The sequence below is a fragment of the Typopeltis vanoorti genome, chromosome 4, assembly GCF_054136105.1.
Source record: "Typopeltis vanoorti isolate ZY-2024b chromosome 4, IOZ_Tvanoo_1.0, whole genome shotgun sequence".
Lineage (NCBI taxonomy): Eukaryota > Metazoa > Arthropoda > Arachnida > Uropygi > Thelyphonidae > Typopeltis > Typopeltis vanoorti.
Genome location: NC_143552.1, coordinates 26,453,017 through 26,470,727, shown reverse-complemented (window position 1 = coordinate 26,470,727; position 17,711 = coordinate 26,453,017). Strand labels below are relative to the sequence as shown.

At 35.3% G+C, this 17,711-nt stretch overlaps 1 protein-coding gene across 3 annotated transcripts in view; it reads right to left on the bottom strand.

Moving 5' to 3' along the window:
- Positions 1-17,711, bottom strand: part of Lztr1 (Leucine zipper like transcription regulator 1) — a 510,326-nt gene that overhangs the window by 280,616 nt on the left and 211,999 nt on the right. For all 3 annotated transcript variants that reach the window (XR_016548176.1, XM_090391043.1, XM_090391044.1), the window contains exon 10: positions 16,686-16,740. Coding sequence is in view for 2 of the 3 variants with exons in the window: in XM_090391043.1 (XP_090247169.1) it covers positions 16,686-16,740 (55 nt within the window). In the remaining variant the exon portion in view is untranslated. The remainder of the gene's footprint in view (positions 1-16,685; positions 16,741-17,711) is intronic.

The following is a 17,711-nucleotide window of genomic DNA, read 5'->3' as shown; positions in this document are numbered from 1 at the left end:
TTTCTTCTCCTTCTATATTTTGTTCCTTTTTTTAAGTTCTTATTTTAATTTTTTTTTTTTTGTTTATCCTCAATTTTTTTTTAAATTCATATTTTCTTTTTGGATGATCTTGTTTGCATATAAGTTTTTTCAGATGTCTTACTTGCTTTTCGGTTTCTTCTCTGATTTCTCTTTAATAACAGTTTAATTTGTTTGCATTTAGTCTTGTATCTGTTGAGGTCTCATTAGTGGGAGATAAACTCAGGAAGATACCAAGCTTAAATTAATGCAGAAATCATATATTTTTTTCACATACAAGTATTAAAATTATGCATTCATTACATTATTAAAATACTCCAGGTCAGAGAGAAGCATAAGCAAACAAAGTTTGCATGTCAAGTATCATCACAACTAGTCTAATTGTATATATAGGCTTTGACTTCACATCAACTGTTTAGGTATATACAAGTAGACTAGTCCTGAAGACATTGCACATGCAAACTTTTTCTTATGCTTGGGTAAAGAATTAAAATAATAATATGATTTCTTTCCATGTATAATATATTTTGTAACCAAGTAGAAAAACTTTGATTCACTAATTTGCATTAAACAGGACAATTGGTTCCATTTATTACAAACTGAAAATTTGTAATAAGGGATACTAACTTTCTATGTAGAAATTAATGCAGAAATAATATATTTTTCACATACAAGTATGCAAACAGTGCATTCACTAGTTGAAAAGTATGCCTTTTGAAAGACCATTTGAAAAGCATGGCTTATACTTCACTTCCCCTCCCAAATGTACTATCAGGCAATGCTATGCTGTTTGCTATTTGGCTACATGACCAGGACACCCTAAACACTTTCCTCACCCATTCGAACAGCCAACAATCCAATTCATGGCAGAAATAGAAAGTAACAATGGTCTGCCATTTGTATATATCTTAGTTACAAGACAACCAGATGGATCTTTGGCTTTCACCATCTACAGAGACCCTACAGATGCAGGTAAATACATCCATCAACAACATCCATCCCCTCCTCCTCTCAACAGTATGGCACTATAAAAACCCTAGTCCAGAGGGCAAAACTGATTTGCTCTGATAACATTACACCTACCACAAAACTCAACTACATATATACAGCCTGTTTCCACAAATGGGGCTCTGGCGAACCTGGCAAGCATTGCAGCTGCAAAGGCACATCTTCTTTAGTTAGAGGAAATACCAACTTAACCTCTAGGTGGTAGATGTCTTTCATAACCCGGTAAAATACTACCACCTTGCTTATTAGAGACCTGAAATAGCTGCAACCATGTTTAGTCGCTACAGCACGGGTTCTGGTTTCTGTCCCCCCCCCTCCACTTTTTCCACATGCAGTGAGAATGATATCCTCAAAGGCATACCAATCTTACTGTGGGGACCCTTCCCCCATTTGAGGGTACAGCAGTAAAACAGATCCGCAGGCAGGCGGCTGGTTAGCACATGGGTCTGAACCAGGTAGTAATGAACCTGAAGGCTTCCTGATCAGCTATCGAAAAATTTTGCAACCATGTATTTTGCCAGTTTGAAATTGAAGGGGGATTAAATACTGTAGCTGCAGGAAAAACTGACGAGACCATGTATGGAAAGGAGACCGACTCCCCTCTGTGAGAGTGGTATGTCACCTCTCATTGCATGCCCCACTTGCTTTTTACCTCTTTCTTACCAAACACAATGAACCACAACCAAAATGAGTTTTTGCTGTGAATCTCAAAAATTCTCCTTCACAAAATAGTTTAAAAAAACAAAGCACAAAAAAAAAAAAAAAAAAGATAAAAGGCATCAGAAATCTAAACAAACAACTCACAACACTAATTCTTACCAAAAAAAAAAAAAAAAAAAAGTTTCCACATCCACTTCACCAACATTTGTGGCCTAAACAATTTTTATTAATAAAACACCTCATTTATATTGATCAGCAATATAAATGAGGTGCACCACCACCTACAGTCATATAAACCAGAACTACTTTTCCTTTCAGAACTCCAACTGGCAACCTCAACAGACTAAACACTACACAGCTCTTTCCACCACAAGGGTGGCATTGTACATTAGTGAGAACCGATATACCATGCCAGAGATTGCTAGACTTCCCACTATTTAATCTGCTTTGGCTCAAAATTTCTCTACCAAATCAACCTGCCCTTTTCACATGCTCCCTCTATCACTCTCCAAACTCTGTCAATCAGCGTGATTGACAAAGTTTGGAGACTTCAACTTTCTTTCTCTCTGTAAAGCTCAACTTTCTGCAGTCTATGTACCCCAATAGTGAGGATTTAAATGTCCACAACTCATATTGGCTTCCTTTCTCCAGTTTCATTGATCAAGCAGGCAGGGATGCTGAGGTACTCGCCATCAGCAGTGAACAATCTCAAATCATCAATCTTCCCACCAGAATACCAGACAATCCTCTCCAATTTGCCAACACACTTGACCTCTTCCTAACAAGCTCTCCTTCCAGATATACAGGTAACCCTTGTAATAACGCGGAACTTATACAACGCGGTTTCGATATAATGCGGTCTACAAACTGTAGTAACCCTTGTGAAACGCAGTACTTATACAACGCGGTTTCGATAAAAACATAGTCTTCAAATTGTAGTAACCCTTCATCTTTTCATATATTTTTCACCCTGCAATTTAAAAATAAAATTTTATCTTCGTTAAATTTGCATCCATCCATATCGCGCATGTAGTTATAAGTAGCGAATTTATATTAGGGACCAAAATAACCTTTCGCATGCATGTACATCAATTGTTTACCGTATGAAGTGTTTATTGTTGAAAATTGTCTTCGTTTTCTGCCAGGAAAGGACATTAAAAATCATAAGTATGTTAATCTCAACCTGAGCACTTTATTTTCTGGTGAGTTACATATGTAATGCTTTTTTATGTAAAAATTTTATTTTTATAGCAATGGCCACTTGGAGGGCTTTTGCGATATGGTTGAAAATGAAATTAGTGAATTAATTGATGTGGAAATAGATTTAAATGAGGAGAAACTGGTACAATTAATAGATGACGTCGAACCAAATGGCGGGGAAAGTTCTGTCGAAGATTAGCAGAAGGATTGGACTTGGCAAGAAAGTTAAGAAGTTATTTTACGGATAATGATCCCTCAATGGAGCGATCCGGAAAATTCACGAGACAATTGGATGTTTGCGTAGCTCCATATTATGAACTTAATAAAAAATTGCAGCATAGTGGTAAGCAAGGTCTAATTAATGACTTCTTGATAACTAAATCAGCCGAAGTATGCAATGAGAATTATACAAATGATGTCCAAGAGATTTCAAGTGATGATGACGACGTCTGGCCACTCGTAAATAAAGAACATCTACAAAATGTTTGTTTTGAAGACGATGATGAATAAAATATGCACTTTATTTTATTTTGCCTAAAACATTTATGCATTATGTGCAATGAAATTTGCGTACAATTTGTATTTTTGTAAGTTTATACCATGTATTTTGTTTCATAGTTTATGTTTTCTTAACTTATATGAATTACCTGAATTAAATAAAGATACTTTTTGTTGGATATGTCATTGTTTATATAATAAAAAATAAATAAAAATAAAAAAAATTCGTAACATAACGCTACTTTTTCTATGTGATCCGAGTCTCGCATAACACAATTTATATAATGTGAGATTTCTGTGGAACCTAACATCCACGTTATACAAGGGTTACCTATACTGTGGTTGTCGGTTATCCTCTTGGAAACTCAGAATATTATATCACCTCTTCAATCTATCCTATTCAACTGGCATCCACCCAACAACATGGAAACAGGTCCAAATCCAGCCCATCCCAAAGAAAGGTGATAAAAGTCAACCAATGAACTACCATCCAAACTACCTACCTACCATGTCTCATACAAGTCTCTTTTCTTGCAAAACACCTACAATTTTGCAGCAAACAACCTACATCCAACAGTTCTCGGTCTTGTGTCCTTTGGCACTAAAAGGGTGAAACTGGGAGAACCTGTGTGGTTTCTATTCCTCCTTCTCATAGTCTGACTACTGCTTCAGTTCTTGTGATCCAAGCATCTGCTCAGACTGAATAACAGAAATCATCCTCACAGGAATGAAGGCTTTCATCCCCTATTCCAGTCCAAACGTTCAGCCACCATCCACCACCTTGTTTCTCAAAAAAGTGTGCCAATGCTGTAAGAGGAAAAACCTCTGCTTACTACAATTGGCTCAAGACCAAAACTCCGACTGTCCTCTCTGCCTATACTGCAGCCTGCAAGTTGCAAAAAAATCATCAAGTTCAAGTCAGACTTTGAAAGGTCCAAATGTTGCAAACTTGCCTCCTATCCAAATGGCAGTTGCTCCTTTTGGTCCCTTTCCAAGGTCGTTGGACACCCAGGTTTCCACAATTCTCACATTCCGATTGTGCTGTGGTCACCTCACCAAAAGACAAGGCCAACTTACTTGCATCACTCTTCTCTTCTAATTACTGCATTGATGATCTGGGCAAAGTTTCCTCCATTCCATCAAAAACAGCTCCTTTCATGCCTCCCATAGTCCTCTAACAAAAAGAAATCCGAAGAATCCCTAACAACCTGAACACAAACAAGACGTCTGGTCCTGATGCCTTGTGCCCCAGAACTAACACCTATCCTGCATCACTTCTTCACTCTATCCTATTCAACTGACATCTACCCAACAACATGGAAACAGGTCCACATCCAGCCCATCCCAAAGAAAGGTGATAAAAGTCAACCAACGAACTACCATCCAATTGCTCTCAATCCTCTTCTCTCAAAAATTATGAAGAAGGGCATCAACAATTAACTCTTGAACCATAAGGGACATACCAACTAATCAGTGACCAGCAGTATGCTGGTCACTGATTAGTTGGTATGTCCCTTATGCTAGTGGCAGAATCTGGTCACTGACCAGATTCTGCCACTAGCGATGTATGGCTGATCTTGCTTTAACCACCCACCTATGGACTCAAGCCATGGAGAAATTTGGAGAAACTCACGTGCTTGCCCTTCACATTTCAAAGCCATCTGATCAGGTTTGGCACAGGGGACTACTCACCAAATTGACATCTTATGGTCTGCCTCCACAATTCTGCAAATGAATCGTCAACTTTCTCACTGGTCACACACACTACATGTCATGGTGGATGGCTTACAAGAATAAGCTGTCCACCATGACACGTAGCAAAACCACTTTACTCAATTGTGGAAAATTTAAATTTGAGAAGCTTTTCCTTGAATCTCATTCTGTCCTCATGAACTATACCAACCTCAATAACAGTGGTTGCAGTAAATTACCTCTAAAATAGGAAGCTCTCATCAAGGGAAATAATTAGCTCAAAGGCCAAGAACACCCAACCAAAGCCAATAGGTAGCATAATCGTAGGATGACAGGTCTCACCATGTTTTTCCTGTTCATTATTACTGAATGAAGTGTGCATGAGTGCATGTGTTGATGCAAGTGCATTAATCCCCTGAAGATGTCAATTGAATTTAATACAAGAAATAACAAGTAATTTTTTTGTTATTATTTAGTCAACACTGTCAATTTCCTGAAACAATATCATATAATTGGTTAGAGGCAGCATTGTAATTGGTTGGTGAATTAAGAGCTCGTGTAAAATTGGTAATTTTTATATATTTTGTTTATTGTGTTTTTCCCTTAGAAAATAGTGCTTTATAGTTTATTAGCATAGATTTTCTGTATTTAGTGTTTCATAACATATTTTTGTTAAGATATTGCAATAATAAATATAGTTAAAATAGTGCCAAAAGTGCATAAGAAATATAATGCTAAGAAGAGCAGCAAAGTGAAAAACAAAGTGATAAACTCCTTAGTGGGGCAAGCCTCCTTGCCCCACTAAGGAGGTTATTGAAGATATTGAAAAAGTTATTATTCTAGTGGTAAGACTTATACGTTGGTTAGACATAACTGGTAATTAATTTACGGAATTAACAACGCATATAAAGTAAATTAATTAAAGATAACTTTAATGAATCACTTCTATATTTCGACAATGTCACATTGTCATCTTCAGGAACATAAAGATATGGTATGTGCACTACAGGAACTAACAAAGCAAATGAGGCAGAAATTAAGACACTAATTTTGTTCCTAAAGTCCTAATGGTGCCCTCTTGTGGGCTAATTTGGTAGTCTTGGCCGTTGGGCTGAAGTTCTCATAATGAAAGTCTCCCAAATTTGGGGCAGTTTCATGCACCCAAATTTGTTGAGGTTAGGAACGTTTTTTAGAGCTGCTGAAGATTCTTTGAATAATCTTTCGTATTTAAACTTGCTGCGATGGATTATTTTTGTCTTCTTCCAACGAATTTTATGGTGGGTATCTAAGGCATGGTCTGCCAGCCCAGAGCGGCTGTACTGGTGAAACCGGATGTAGTCTTGGTGTTCTGAAATCCTGATATTTGTTGTTCTGCCTGTTTGGCCAAAGTAGGACAATTTGCAGCTGCAAGGGACCTGGTATACACCAGGTAGGTCTAGGGGAAGTGGTTGGTCTTTGGTAGAGCGGATAAGGGATGCCAACTTTTTATATGGTCTGTAACAGGAAGTAAGGTCATATTTCTTGAGGATATTAGTTATTTTTTCAGAGGTGCCCTGGATGTAGGGGATAGTGATAGACTTGGTGTAGTCTTTATTGTTGAGGGGGGGAGGGGGGTTGTGGTTTTCAGGTTTTAGTATTTTTTGGATTTTTTTGGGGTTATAGCCATTGGCTAAGAAAGTGTTGAGGATGTGGTTTAGTTCTACAGTGAAGTTCTATAGAATCCTATATGAAGATGACAATGTGACATTGTCGAAATATAGAAGTGATTCATTAAAGTTATCTTTAATTAATTTACTCTTTATATGCGTTGTTAATTCCGTAAATTAATTACCAGTTATGAAAAAGTTATTGAAAATGAATTAACCTCCAAAATAGTGAAATTAAAGCAGATTATCAGAGAGATAATGTGGCAATTAGAGAAAGTTGAATGAACATAGGTAGGAAAAGAAAATTAAGCAGCAAAATAAGAAACAAGTAAGTATGCAAGTAAGTCAGTAAATAATGAAAATCAGGTAAGTAATGTTCTTTTATAAAAGAAGGATGTTATTTGGTATGCCAACTATCATAAAACATGCTGTTGACAAGTGGGTTATAACTTCGAGTTTTCCAGGAGCGATAATTAAAAATGTAACACAAGCATTTCAAAAACAAAGAAAAGTAAACAAGATTGTAATTGCAGTAAGTACTAACGACTTAACTAGTGATAAGTTCTGTATGAGAGAGGAGTTGAAAGGGTTGTTGGAAGAGGCGAGAGTGAAGAGTGATAAAGTTAAAATCGCCAGTATTTTATCTCGCTGTGATAAAAATGAATTAAGAAGAAGGGCTATGATGGCAAATGATTAGATTCGTAGGCTGTTTAGAAGGAAAGGATGGTGTTTTGGGATGTTAAAAGTGAGTTTGAGGGAAGATTAGATTTGTATAAGAGGAACAGCCTACACCTGAATGTGTTTGGTAACAGGAGCCTGAAAAACTAATAACTGATATGGGACCTAACACAGAGAGTCAGGGAAATTAAATTCTAATGTACGGAATGGTGAGAATATGAGTTTAAGAGTAACAATATTATATAATTGTGCTAATATGGGATTGGGCATTATCATGGAAATGATTACGAGGAGAGAATGATATCGACTTTGTGTTTGTCTGGCTTGGACACATCAAACGTGCATGAAAATATTGTAATATTGATATCTTGTCATATATTTTAATTTTTTTTATTTAAGTTAATATTTCCTTATTATATCTCAATATGATTTTTTTCCGTTTCTCTTATTATCAGTCGTACTCCGAGTTGTAATCGTTGCTTGAGCTAGTCTTATCACCTTGTGCAAAATATTTCATTTGGCAGTGAATTTGAAGCCATGTGGTGTGAGGTGGAATCTAACAAGGTCAATTACATAGTGGGGGTGTTGTTACTAACCTGGTGGATTGGTTGCTGGTGATGAAGAATGCATCACCAAATAGAGACGATTGGCACAAAAAGAGTAATCATAATGGGGAGACTTTAATTATCAAAATATTGATTGGGTAGCAGTAAAATCTCATGAGAAGAATGAAACTGAATGTATTGAGCTGTTGCAAGACAACTTCCTCAAGCAGCATGTGACAAAAGGAACTTGAGGTTAAAGAGTATTAGATTTTTGATTATTATATCAGAGGGTGTTTCAGTTAAAGACATAATAACTCTGCCTCTGATTGGTGACAGTGATCATGTGGCACTCACTTGGGAAGTGACTAAGTTTATGAATGTTCCATTCAGAAAAGGTTAAATGCTGAACTACAAAGCAGGAAATTATGACTAACTGAGAAGTATACTGAGTTCAGTGGAATGGTGTTGTTGAATGGGAAAAATATCGACAGTGCATGGTAAGCATTTTAAAAATACTTAAATGATGCAATATCAGAATGTATCCCAAGAGTTCAAAGAATAAATAAGATAGGAGTTAAATCGATGTGTATTCTAATTAAGAAAGCAATTCTTAATGGATGATGAAGAAGGTATACCGTGTGTATAAGGATAAAGTCTGTTATGAAAATTATAAGCAGCAGGCTAGAATAGTCACAACTGTTGTTCAGAAAGCTCAGTCTGAGTATAAAAAGAAACTGACTCTGCAAGCTAAAGACAACCCACAAGAATTCTATCGATATGCTGTAAGTAAAAGCATGAATGAATATAAAAGACAACTCTTCTAAATGCGCATGCTGTGAGGGTGACAGATGCAGCAGAGTTATTCAACTAATGAGGGCGTATATTGTTAATAGCTATCAACCTGGCGTATGCAACATTGAGTTCACTGCTATCTCTTCACTGAATGAAGAAATTTAGGTGTATGAAGAGAAGGTATTAGAGCTGTTGCACAAGCTGAATAAGAATTCAACAATAGGGACTGATGGGATATCAGCACAGGTGCTAAAAGAGTGTTCAGCTGAACTGGCTATTCCTTTGACCAGGCAATATTAATTTCAGTCTCAGAACAAGGAAGATTCCACAGGAAAGGTAAGAGTGTATGGTAATCTCATTGCACAAGGGTGATGCAAAGACCAATGTATCCAACTATCAACCAATCAATATCTCAGGAATGGTTGTGAAGATTTTAGAAAAACTGGTTAGAGCTTGCATTCAGAAATGGGATGACAGTGAATCTCTACTTTACAATGAACAGCATGGATTTACTAAGGGAAGGTTGTGCTTTAGCAACTTGCTCACATTCTATAATAATGTTACCATTGAACCAGACACGGCAAATTGATACACCATGATACTTTTAGATTTTGCTAAGGCTTTTGACACAATAGAGCATGGAATACTGCTGCATAAATTGGAGAATACGGGTTTGAATTATAAATTATTAGCATGGATAAGAGGATGGCTAACTGACAGGTACAGGGGATGCGAGTCTGCAAGATTTAAGGTAACTAGTGGTGTACCACAAGAATTAGTCCTTGGTCCACTGTTATTCAATCTGTACATTAATGATATTGGGAAGGATTTGACAGGCGACATACAGCTATTTGCTGATTATGTAAAGACAGGTAAGGTAATCTGGAATGCTGTTAATATACAGTACTTGCAGAATGATTTGAATTCTGGAATTGTGGTCATGAGCAAATGGATGTCAGTGAATGCAAAGTCATGCACTTTGGCATGACTAATATCCAACATCATATTATATTGGATCTTGGAGTGTTACTTGATAGCAAGTTGAAGATCCAGGACATTTAGCAAAGATTGCAAATACAATTCAAAAGATAACTGCAATGCTAAAACGATCTTTCACATGTAAAGATAAAGATGTGATTTTGCCTCTTTACAAGGTATTGATAAGACCTCACTTGGACTGTTGTGCGCAAGTCTGGTCTCCTAGTCTTCATTGTGATTCTGATACAGTGGAAAGAGAGAGAGAGAGAGAGTGCAAGGGAGACTGTTAAAAATGATATCAGGATTGTGGAATGCTGATTATGAAGACAGATTGAGAATTTATAGACTGCAGACACTAGCAAACAGGAAAAAGAGGGGCAATATGATTGAGACTTACAAACCTCAGAAAGGATCACATCAGATTTCAGTTGATGGAATTTTTCATTTTATGGAGGGTAGGGAAAGAGCAAGAGGGCATCTTTGGAAGCTGAGAATGAATACCACTAAGAAGGAGATGAGGGCTAAATTTTTCTCTCATAGGGCGGTGCATTATTGGTATGGATTGCCATTGGATGTTGTGGGTATAAGCAGTGTTAATGAATTCAACAATCACTGTGATAGCTGGTGTAGTATGTTGCCTCTCTCGATAAGTGCTGTCTTCCTGGAGGTTTCTCTTAATCATCATCATCATAATGCTGATGATGGGTATAGACCATATCAGTCTTTTCCGGCCTCATTATCCATCTAATATCCTTTTTTGAGGTCTACCCTGCCTTCTCTTTCCAATTGGCTTATATTTCAGTATTTGTTTTGGATATCGGGTGTTGGCCATTCGGTTTACATGTTCTATCCAGTTTTGTTTATAATAGTTTAGTTTTTCTTCTATGGATTTTGTTTTTAGTTATTTTAAAATGTCTTCGTTCCTTTTTTGGTATAATAATGTGTATTTTGCAGCATTTACTTCTCATAAATCTCATTTCACTTGTTTTTATTCTTTGTTTATTTTGTTGGTTTATTGCCCAAATTTCACTGCTATATAGGCACTGCTAAAATATTATATATTTTCAAGCGTGTTTCTTTTTGTACTATATTTGGATTGAGTGTTCTATTTATCAGGCCTATAATCTGTATAATCTGTAAAAATTTTGAAGATTTTAATTTTATGTCTTTTTCTCCTTCATATGATATTTCACATCCAAGATAACTGAAAGTATTTATCTGTTCTATTATTTTAGTATTAATAATTATTTTACTTCTAACTGGAGTTTGTCCAAAAAACACCATTGTTTTAGTTTTATCTATGGAAATTTTAATTCCAAACTGTTCTACTATAACGTTTAAATTATATATTACTCTTTGTAAATTGTCTTCCTTATCTGATATTATTACCTGATCATCTGCAAATAATAGCGTATTTATTTTGTTATTCCGGGACATTTCTATACCTGGATTGTTTAAGGTGTTCCACTGTATTAATATTTCATTAATGTAAATATCGAAAAGTGTTGGAGACAGAGAACATCCCTGTCTTACATATGCAAATAATAGCATATTTATTTTGTTATTCTGGGACATTTCTATACCTGGATTATTTAAGGTGTTCCAATGTATTAATATTTCATTAATGTAAATATCGAAAAGTGTTGGAGACAGAGGACATCCCTGTCTTACTCCTTGGTTTATAGATTGTTTTTCAGACATTTTTTTCATATATTATTATTATTATTGTGTGACACCTCCAGGGAATCCAAAGACTCATCAAGGGAGGGAATCTACTTTACAGCTCTCCGTCTCCACCACTCAATCCATCAACTACAACGAACCGCAGCTACATCAATGCCATCTACTGCCAACCACCACTAGTATTTTCACAGACAATCACGACATCCATGCCCACGGCAGGATTCGAACCTGCAGCCTTTTGGCTGGAGAGCGGAACCACTCGACCAATAAGTAGTTTTAAACAAAATGCTGCATCCATTGTAGAGTGTCCTTTTCTAAATCCATTTTGACATTCTAATAATATTTTTTCATTGTATATTTTCAGTGTTTTATTAAATATTCTACTATATATTTTGTAGCATGTATTCAATAAACTAATACCTCTGTAATTAGCAGGTTTTGTTTTATCCCCTTTTTTAAATATGGCTATACACTTGTATTCCATTCTATTGGTATTTGCCCATTTATATATATTTTATTTTAAAATTTTAATAATCTTTGATGAAATTTTTTTCCAGAAAATTTATACAGTTCAGAGTTTATCCCATCTTCTGTTGATTTGCCATTTTTTATTTTATTTAGGTTGTCTTTTAATTCTTTCATTGTTATTATATCATTTAAAGTATTTTGTAAGTTTTTCTGATGTAATTTTTTTTGATGCCAGTATTATCCGTCCAAAGATGTGTAAAGTAATCCAGGAATTCTTTTACATCTATTTCACAATTTATATTTGCAGTTTCTTCTATATCTGCATTCATGTGTTTTAGTATTTTATATGCATCGGGTCTTATTTTGTATATGTCCTTTTCTAGATATGATACAAATTTTTCCCAGCTTTCTCTGTGTCTCTTTCTGGTTTCTCTTTTGGCTATTGCTCATCCTGTTTTATATTCAATTTCATCTTGTTTTTTTGCTACTTAACCATCTTTTAAAAGCCAGCTTTTTATTTTCAATTATTATTTTTATTTCACTGTTCCATATATGCAATTTTTTATTTTTATGATATTTTTTTGTGTGTTCCTAGACTTTCATATGCTGCTGATGCAATAATTTCTTTTATATTATTCCATTCTTTTTCAATGTCTTCATTTTCTTGTATTTTTTCTAAGTAGTTATTAATCCTCTGTTGGTATAAATTTCTTATACTTGAATCATTTAGTAGTCTTACTTCGTAATTAAATTTTGTTTCTCTAGTTTGTTTAATTTTTTGTATTTTTTGTAACCAGTTTGGTGGAAACCTTAGTTTTTTCTGCACAAAACAGTGATCTGTGTCGATTTTTAGCCCTCTTCTGACTTTAACATCGAGGAAAATGTTTGCTGCTTTTTCATTTGCTATAAAGTAGTCTATTATTGATTTCTGTCCTTTTGCACACCATGTATATTTATGTATATTTTTATGTCTGTAAAATGTATTCATTATTTTTAAATTATCATCATCATCATCATCATCAAATTCCTGCCATGTACCCTCAAGGGGTGTACAGGATATGACAGTACTACATGAAAAAATTACATCATTACTAACTTCCTATCTACAATTTTCCTCCAAATCAGTCTGTTACTTGTCAAGACTCCAACATTATCAGATCTTATATTTCTATCGTCTAAGGCACTTTGTACCGTATCAACCCACCTATATCTTGGTCTTCCTCTGGGTCGTTTTCCTGCCAACCTGGCAGAGAACACTTGTTTTGCTAATCTTTCCTCTCCCATTCTATTTAAGTGACCATACCATCTGAGATTAGCTCTGCTAACGCATTCCTGGATGCTGACAATGTCAAGTTCTTTCCTAATATCCTCATTTTTAATATGATATTGCCATTGATGCCATCTGTTCACGCCTCTAATCTTTCTCAGGACTCTCATATCTGCGGTCTCTAGTCTTTGGTCAAGTGTTTTACTTCTGACCCAGCTCTCAGATCCATAAGTTAAAATTGGTTTGAACACAGTTTTGTATACAGCTAATTTAGTGTTCCGACTAATTTCTTTCTTATTCCATATGAATTTATTCAATTGACTTCCCACAATACCAGCTTTGCTGATTCTGTTGTCTATTTCTATATTTAGTTTACCATCTTCAGTAAAAATTGTGCCTAAGTAGCTGAAATGTTTTACTTGTTCCACAGGTTCTCCATTCACAACACAGTTGACATTTTCAATGATTCTGCCTATTTTCATTGTCTTTGTCTTTTTATTGCTGACCTTCATACCATATCTATTACAACAGCTATTCAATTTAGTCAGAGAATCTTGCAGACCTGTAGCAGATTTATTTAGAAGTATAACATCATCCGCATAAAGCAAAGAGCTGACATTAACATCTCCAATTTTGATATCAGGTTTAATACCACATTCCTTCATAATGTGATCCATATAGATAATGAATAACAGAGGGGATAATGTACATCCTTGTCTCACACCAGATTTAACATTAAACCATCTTCCTGTACTTCCTTCAATTCTAACTGCTGACTTACAACTCAAATAAAGACTAAGTATTGCTTGATATAATGCCCCATTGACACCATATAACTGCAGCGTATTGAATAGCTTCTCTCTTTGCACCTTGTCATATGCCTTTTCCAAATCGACAAAACTTAAATACAGATCTTTGTTATATTCCCATGCTTTCTCGACTATTTGTCGTAAAGTGAAGATCTGATCCTGACAGCCTCTATTTGGCCTGAATCCAGCTTGTTCTTCACCAAGCTTTTCTTCCACAATTCTTCTCAACCGTTTCTCAAGTATTCTTGCATAGATCTTGCCAGGAACACTCAGTAGGGAAATACCTCTGTAATTCTCACATTCAGTTTTATTTCCCTTTTTATATATGGGTACTATGAGAGCTCTACTCCAATCATCGGGAATTCGTCCCTCTGTCCAGGCTTTCTGAACTATGCAGTGCAGCCACTGTAAGACTCTTATACCACCATACTTCAGCATTCTGGTCGAATATGATCTACTCCTGCTGCCTTTCCACATTTCAAGCCTTTGATGGCTTTTTCGACTTCAAGTATGGATATGTATTCCTGACTGCATGCCTGGTCAGTGTTTTTTATCACTGTGCTGTCATCACTGCTTGTTTCATTTAGCAGTTTTTCAAAGTAATTACTCCATACTTCAAGGATATCTTTTTCTCCTGTTTTCATTTCACCTTTATCATCTCTAATTCCTTTTACAGCACTCTTTCCTCCATTCCTAAGCTTCTTCAACAACCTCCAGAATATTTTGCCACCTTCTTGATATTTATTTTCTATATTCTTGCCAAAGTCCTCCCATGATTTTTGTTTAGCTAGTTTTACACACTGTTTAGCTTTCTTACATTTGTCTCTGTATTCTGTAAGAGTAAAAGCTGACTTATTTGCCAGGAACTTTTGATATGCTTTCTTCTTTTCCTTCACTGCCTCTTTAACTTCCTGTGTCCACCAGGGAGTTCTGATTTTTTTATCCTTGCACACAACCTCACCACATGCCTCTCTGGCAGAATCAATCAATGTTTCCTTCAGAGTTTGCCACTGAATCTCCAAGGTTTGATTCCTGTTCTCAAACTCTTTCATTTTCTTTTCAATAATATTTCTGTATTTTAGTCTACAGTTCACATCTGAGAGCTGCTCAACTTTTATTCGCTTTAAAACTTTCTTACATGTTATTCTTTTCAATATGAAATTCAATTTTATCCTGCTCAAGACTAAACAGTGATCACTTCCAATTTCAAATCCTCTGTACACTCTGGTGTCCTGCACCAGGGAGAAAACATCACTATCAACAATAACATAGTCAATGAGACTTTTCTTATTCCTAGCCTCTTCTCTCCATGTGAATTTGTGCACATTTTTATGTTGGAACATGGTGTTAGTAATAACCAGTCCATGGTTAATTTTAAATCATGGTTATTTTTAAATTATTATATATTATATAATCAATGAGTCGCTTTTCATTTTTGTTTACTGTTGTTTCTCCAAAATTTTGTATATTATTGTTAGTTTTTTTTCATTCCTATTGTGGCATTAAGATCTCCAACTATAATTATATGATCTGTTTTATTTAATTTTTCATATATTCCTTGTAACTCTTTAAAGGTAATAATTTTCTTCTTCTTTTCCTTCTTCAGGGGCATACACTCCAACAACTGTTAAATTTTCTTTATTTAATTTTAATCGTACTTCTAATATTCTTTCATTCCAATATGTATAATGAGTTATTTTTGCTTTAATTGATTTATGGATCCAAATTATTACGCCAGCTTTTGCATGTATTTGTTTGTACACTCCACTATATATAATATTGTAATCAACTGTTTCTTTTGTTTCTTTTAAGTTTCTTTTTTGTTTCTGTAAGAATTGCAATTTCTATATTTTCATCATTTAAAATTTTTTCTAATTCTTCTTCTTTATGTTTCTAATGTTCCATGTAGCATATTTCACCATATTTTTCTTTTTTCAAAAGTTTCTTAACCTTTTCCAGTTTGAGGTCTTTTCGCATGATTTCTGTCTGGTTTGGATTACGTTGAGACTTGAAAGTAACATGTGTTTCCCTATGCCAAGTGACTAGCATGAAGATAGGTATCCTAGTGGTGGGGCTGCCACCTTAAGACAACTAGGCATGCCTTTTTAGTAGATAGTGGAAACTACAGTTTAAGAGGAAAGAGTCACCCCCTTGCTCTCAAACTGCTCTAATAGCACTGGGGGGAAGGAGTAAGAAGTAATAGGGAGTAGAGGAAGGAAGAGTAGAAGACCAGTCTACAGATATAATATAGCAAGTGTATATTGTAAGAAGTAAGATCAGGTCTAGATCGAGTATCTCGAGTTTGCCATGCTGCCCGTACTCACCAGTGTTAGCCTCTGAGATGATATGTGTGAGTCCCTCTCTTAACCACCTTACCGGCCATTATGGATTAAATATGCATCCTCATAAGCTTCGTATCCATCATATATTTCAATGTAATATCAATGGTATTACAATTTTAATATGCACTTCACAGCCATGATAACCTTGACGTCTATAGACGTCTTGGCCGGTAGCGTGGTTAATAATAATATAGTTTACCTATTTGGTGAGAAGGAAAACCTGCTATCTCTGTTTAAGGTGTTTTTTATTTTGACAACAGAAATGGTTAACAGCACACAAACTTATTCAGAACCTACAATTCAATTTTGTTGGATACTGAAATTCAATGTTTAATATTCACTAGAAACAGAAGTTCTGTAATGAATATTATTACTATACAAATACATTTGTTTTGACTTACCTCACTGTCTGGGGATGGTTGAATAACTGACCACGTTTGAGAATCCAAGTCAAAACTAAAAAAAAAAATTGGATATGATTATAATTATATGCTCTAGTCTCAGCATAAATGTAACATGTCACAATTACATTAATCACATTTACAGTCATGCTCCATGCTATAATGTTTCATAGCCAGAGCAAAGGATGCATTCAAAGAAGAATACTGGATCCCAACTGATAGGTATAATGATTTATTTATTTCAGCTTGAAATTCATATGCCTAATATGAATATCTGCAAAACTTATAGCACATCACTGCCATTTGTGGCAAAATGGTTGAGAAAAAGAACAAAACTGCTCTTATTTTCCTATACACTGGAAGGTCAAAGCTCTTAAGAAAAAACAATGTGAGGAGGACCATTATTAAAAAAAAAAACTGGGTGTAAATGGAATGAAAGAGAAGAATAAGAAGTGGGTTCAGAATAGCCAACATCTGTATGGATATGCATTGGGGGAAAAAAAAAAAAAAAAAAAAAGAGAACGATGGTAGTTTATAGAAAATAATCCATGAAAATGCCTGAATCAAAGACAAAATCTAGAAAGTGCTTAAAGTTTGTCAATGAAGGGGGGAGGGGGATATCCCTTTTAAATGTGCAGTAAACTTCGGGAGAGCATTAAATATTTTAAAGAAGGTGTATGATGTGTCACCCTAGATGTGATAAGCCTTGAGATAAGACAGAGAGAACACATTGGATATGTCAAAAACAACAGACAACATATATCAGGCTTATCCTCCCATTTCTCCACAACCAACCATGTCATTAAGTGGGATAAAAGCTGTATTCCTTACATAGAAGAGGATTACCACTCTCGTATTTTCACAGAAGCCACAACACTCACCCGTTCTGTAGAAAATCTTAATAGGAACCAAGCTTTAATCTTATCCGAGATCTGGAAGACCCTAATTAGATCTCTAAACACACAAGAAATGAACTTTAGTACCAACTATAAAACGTTCCTAAACAACAACAAGTGAAATCATGTA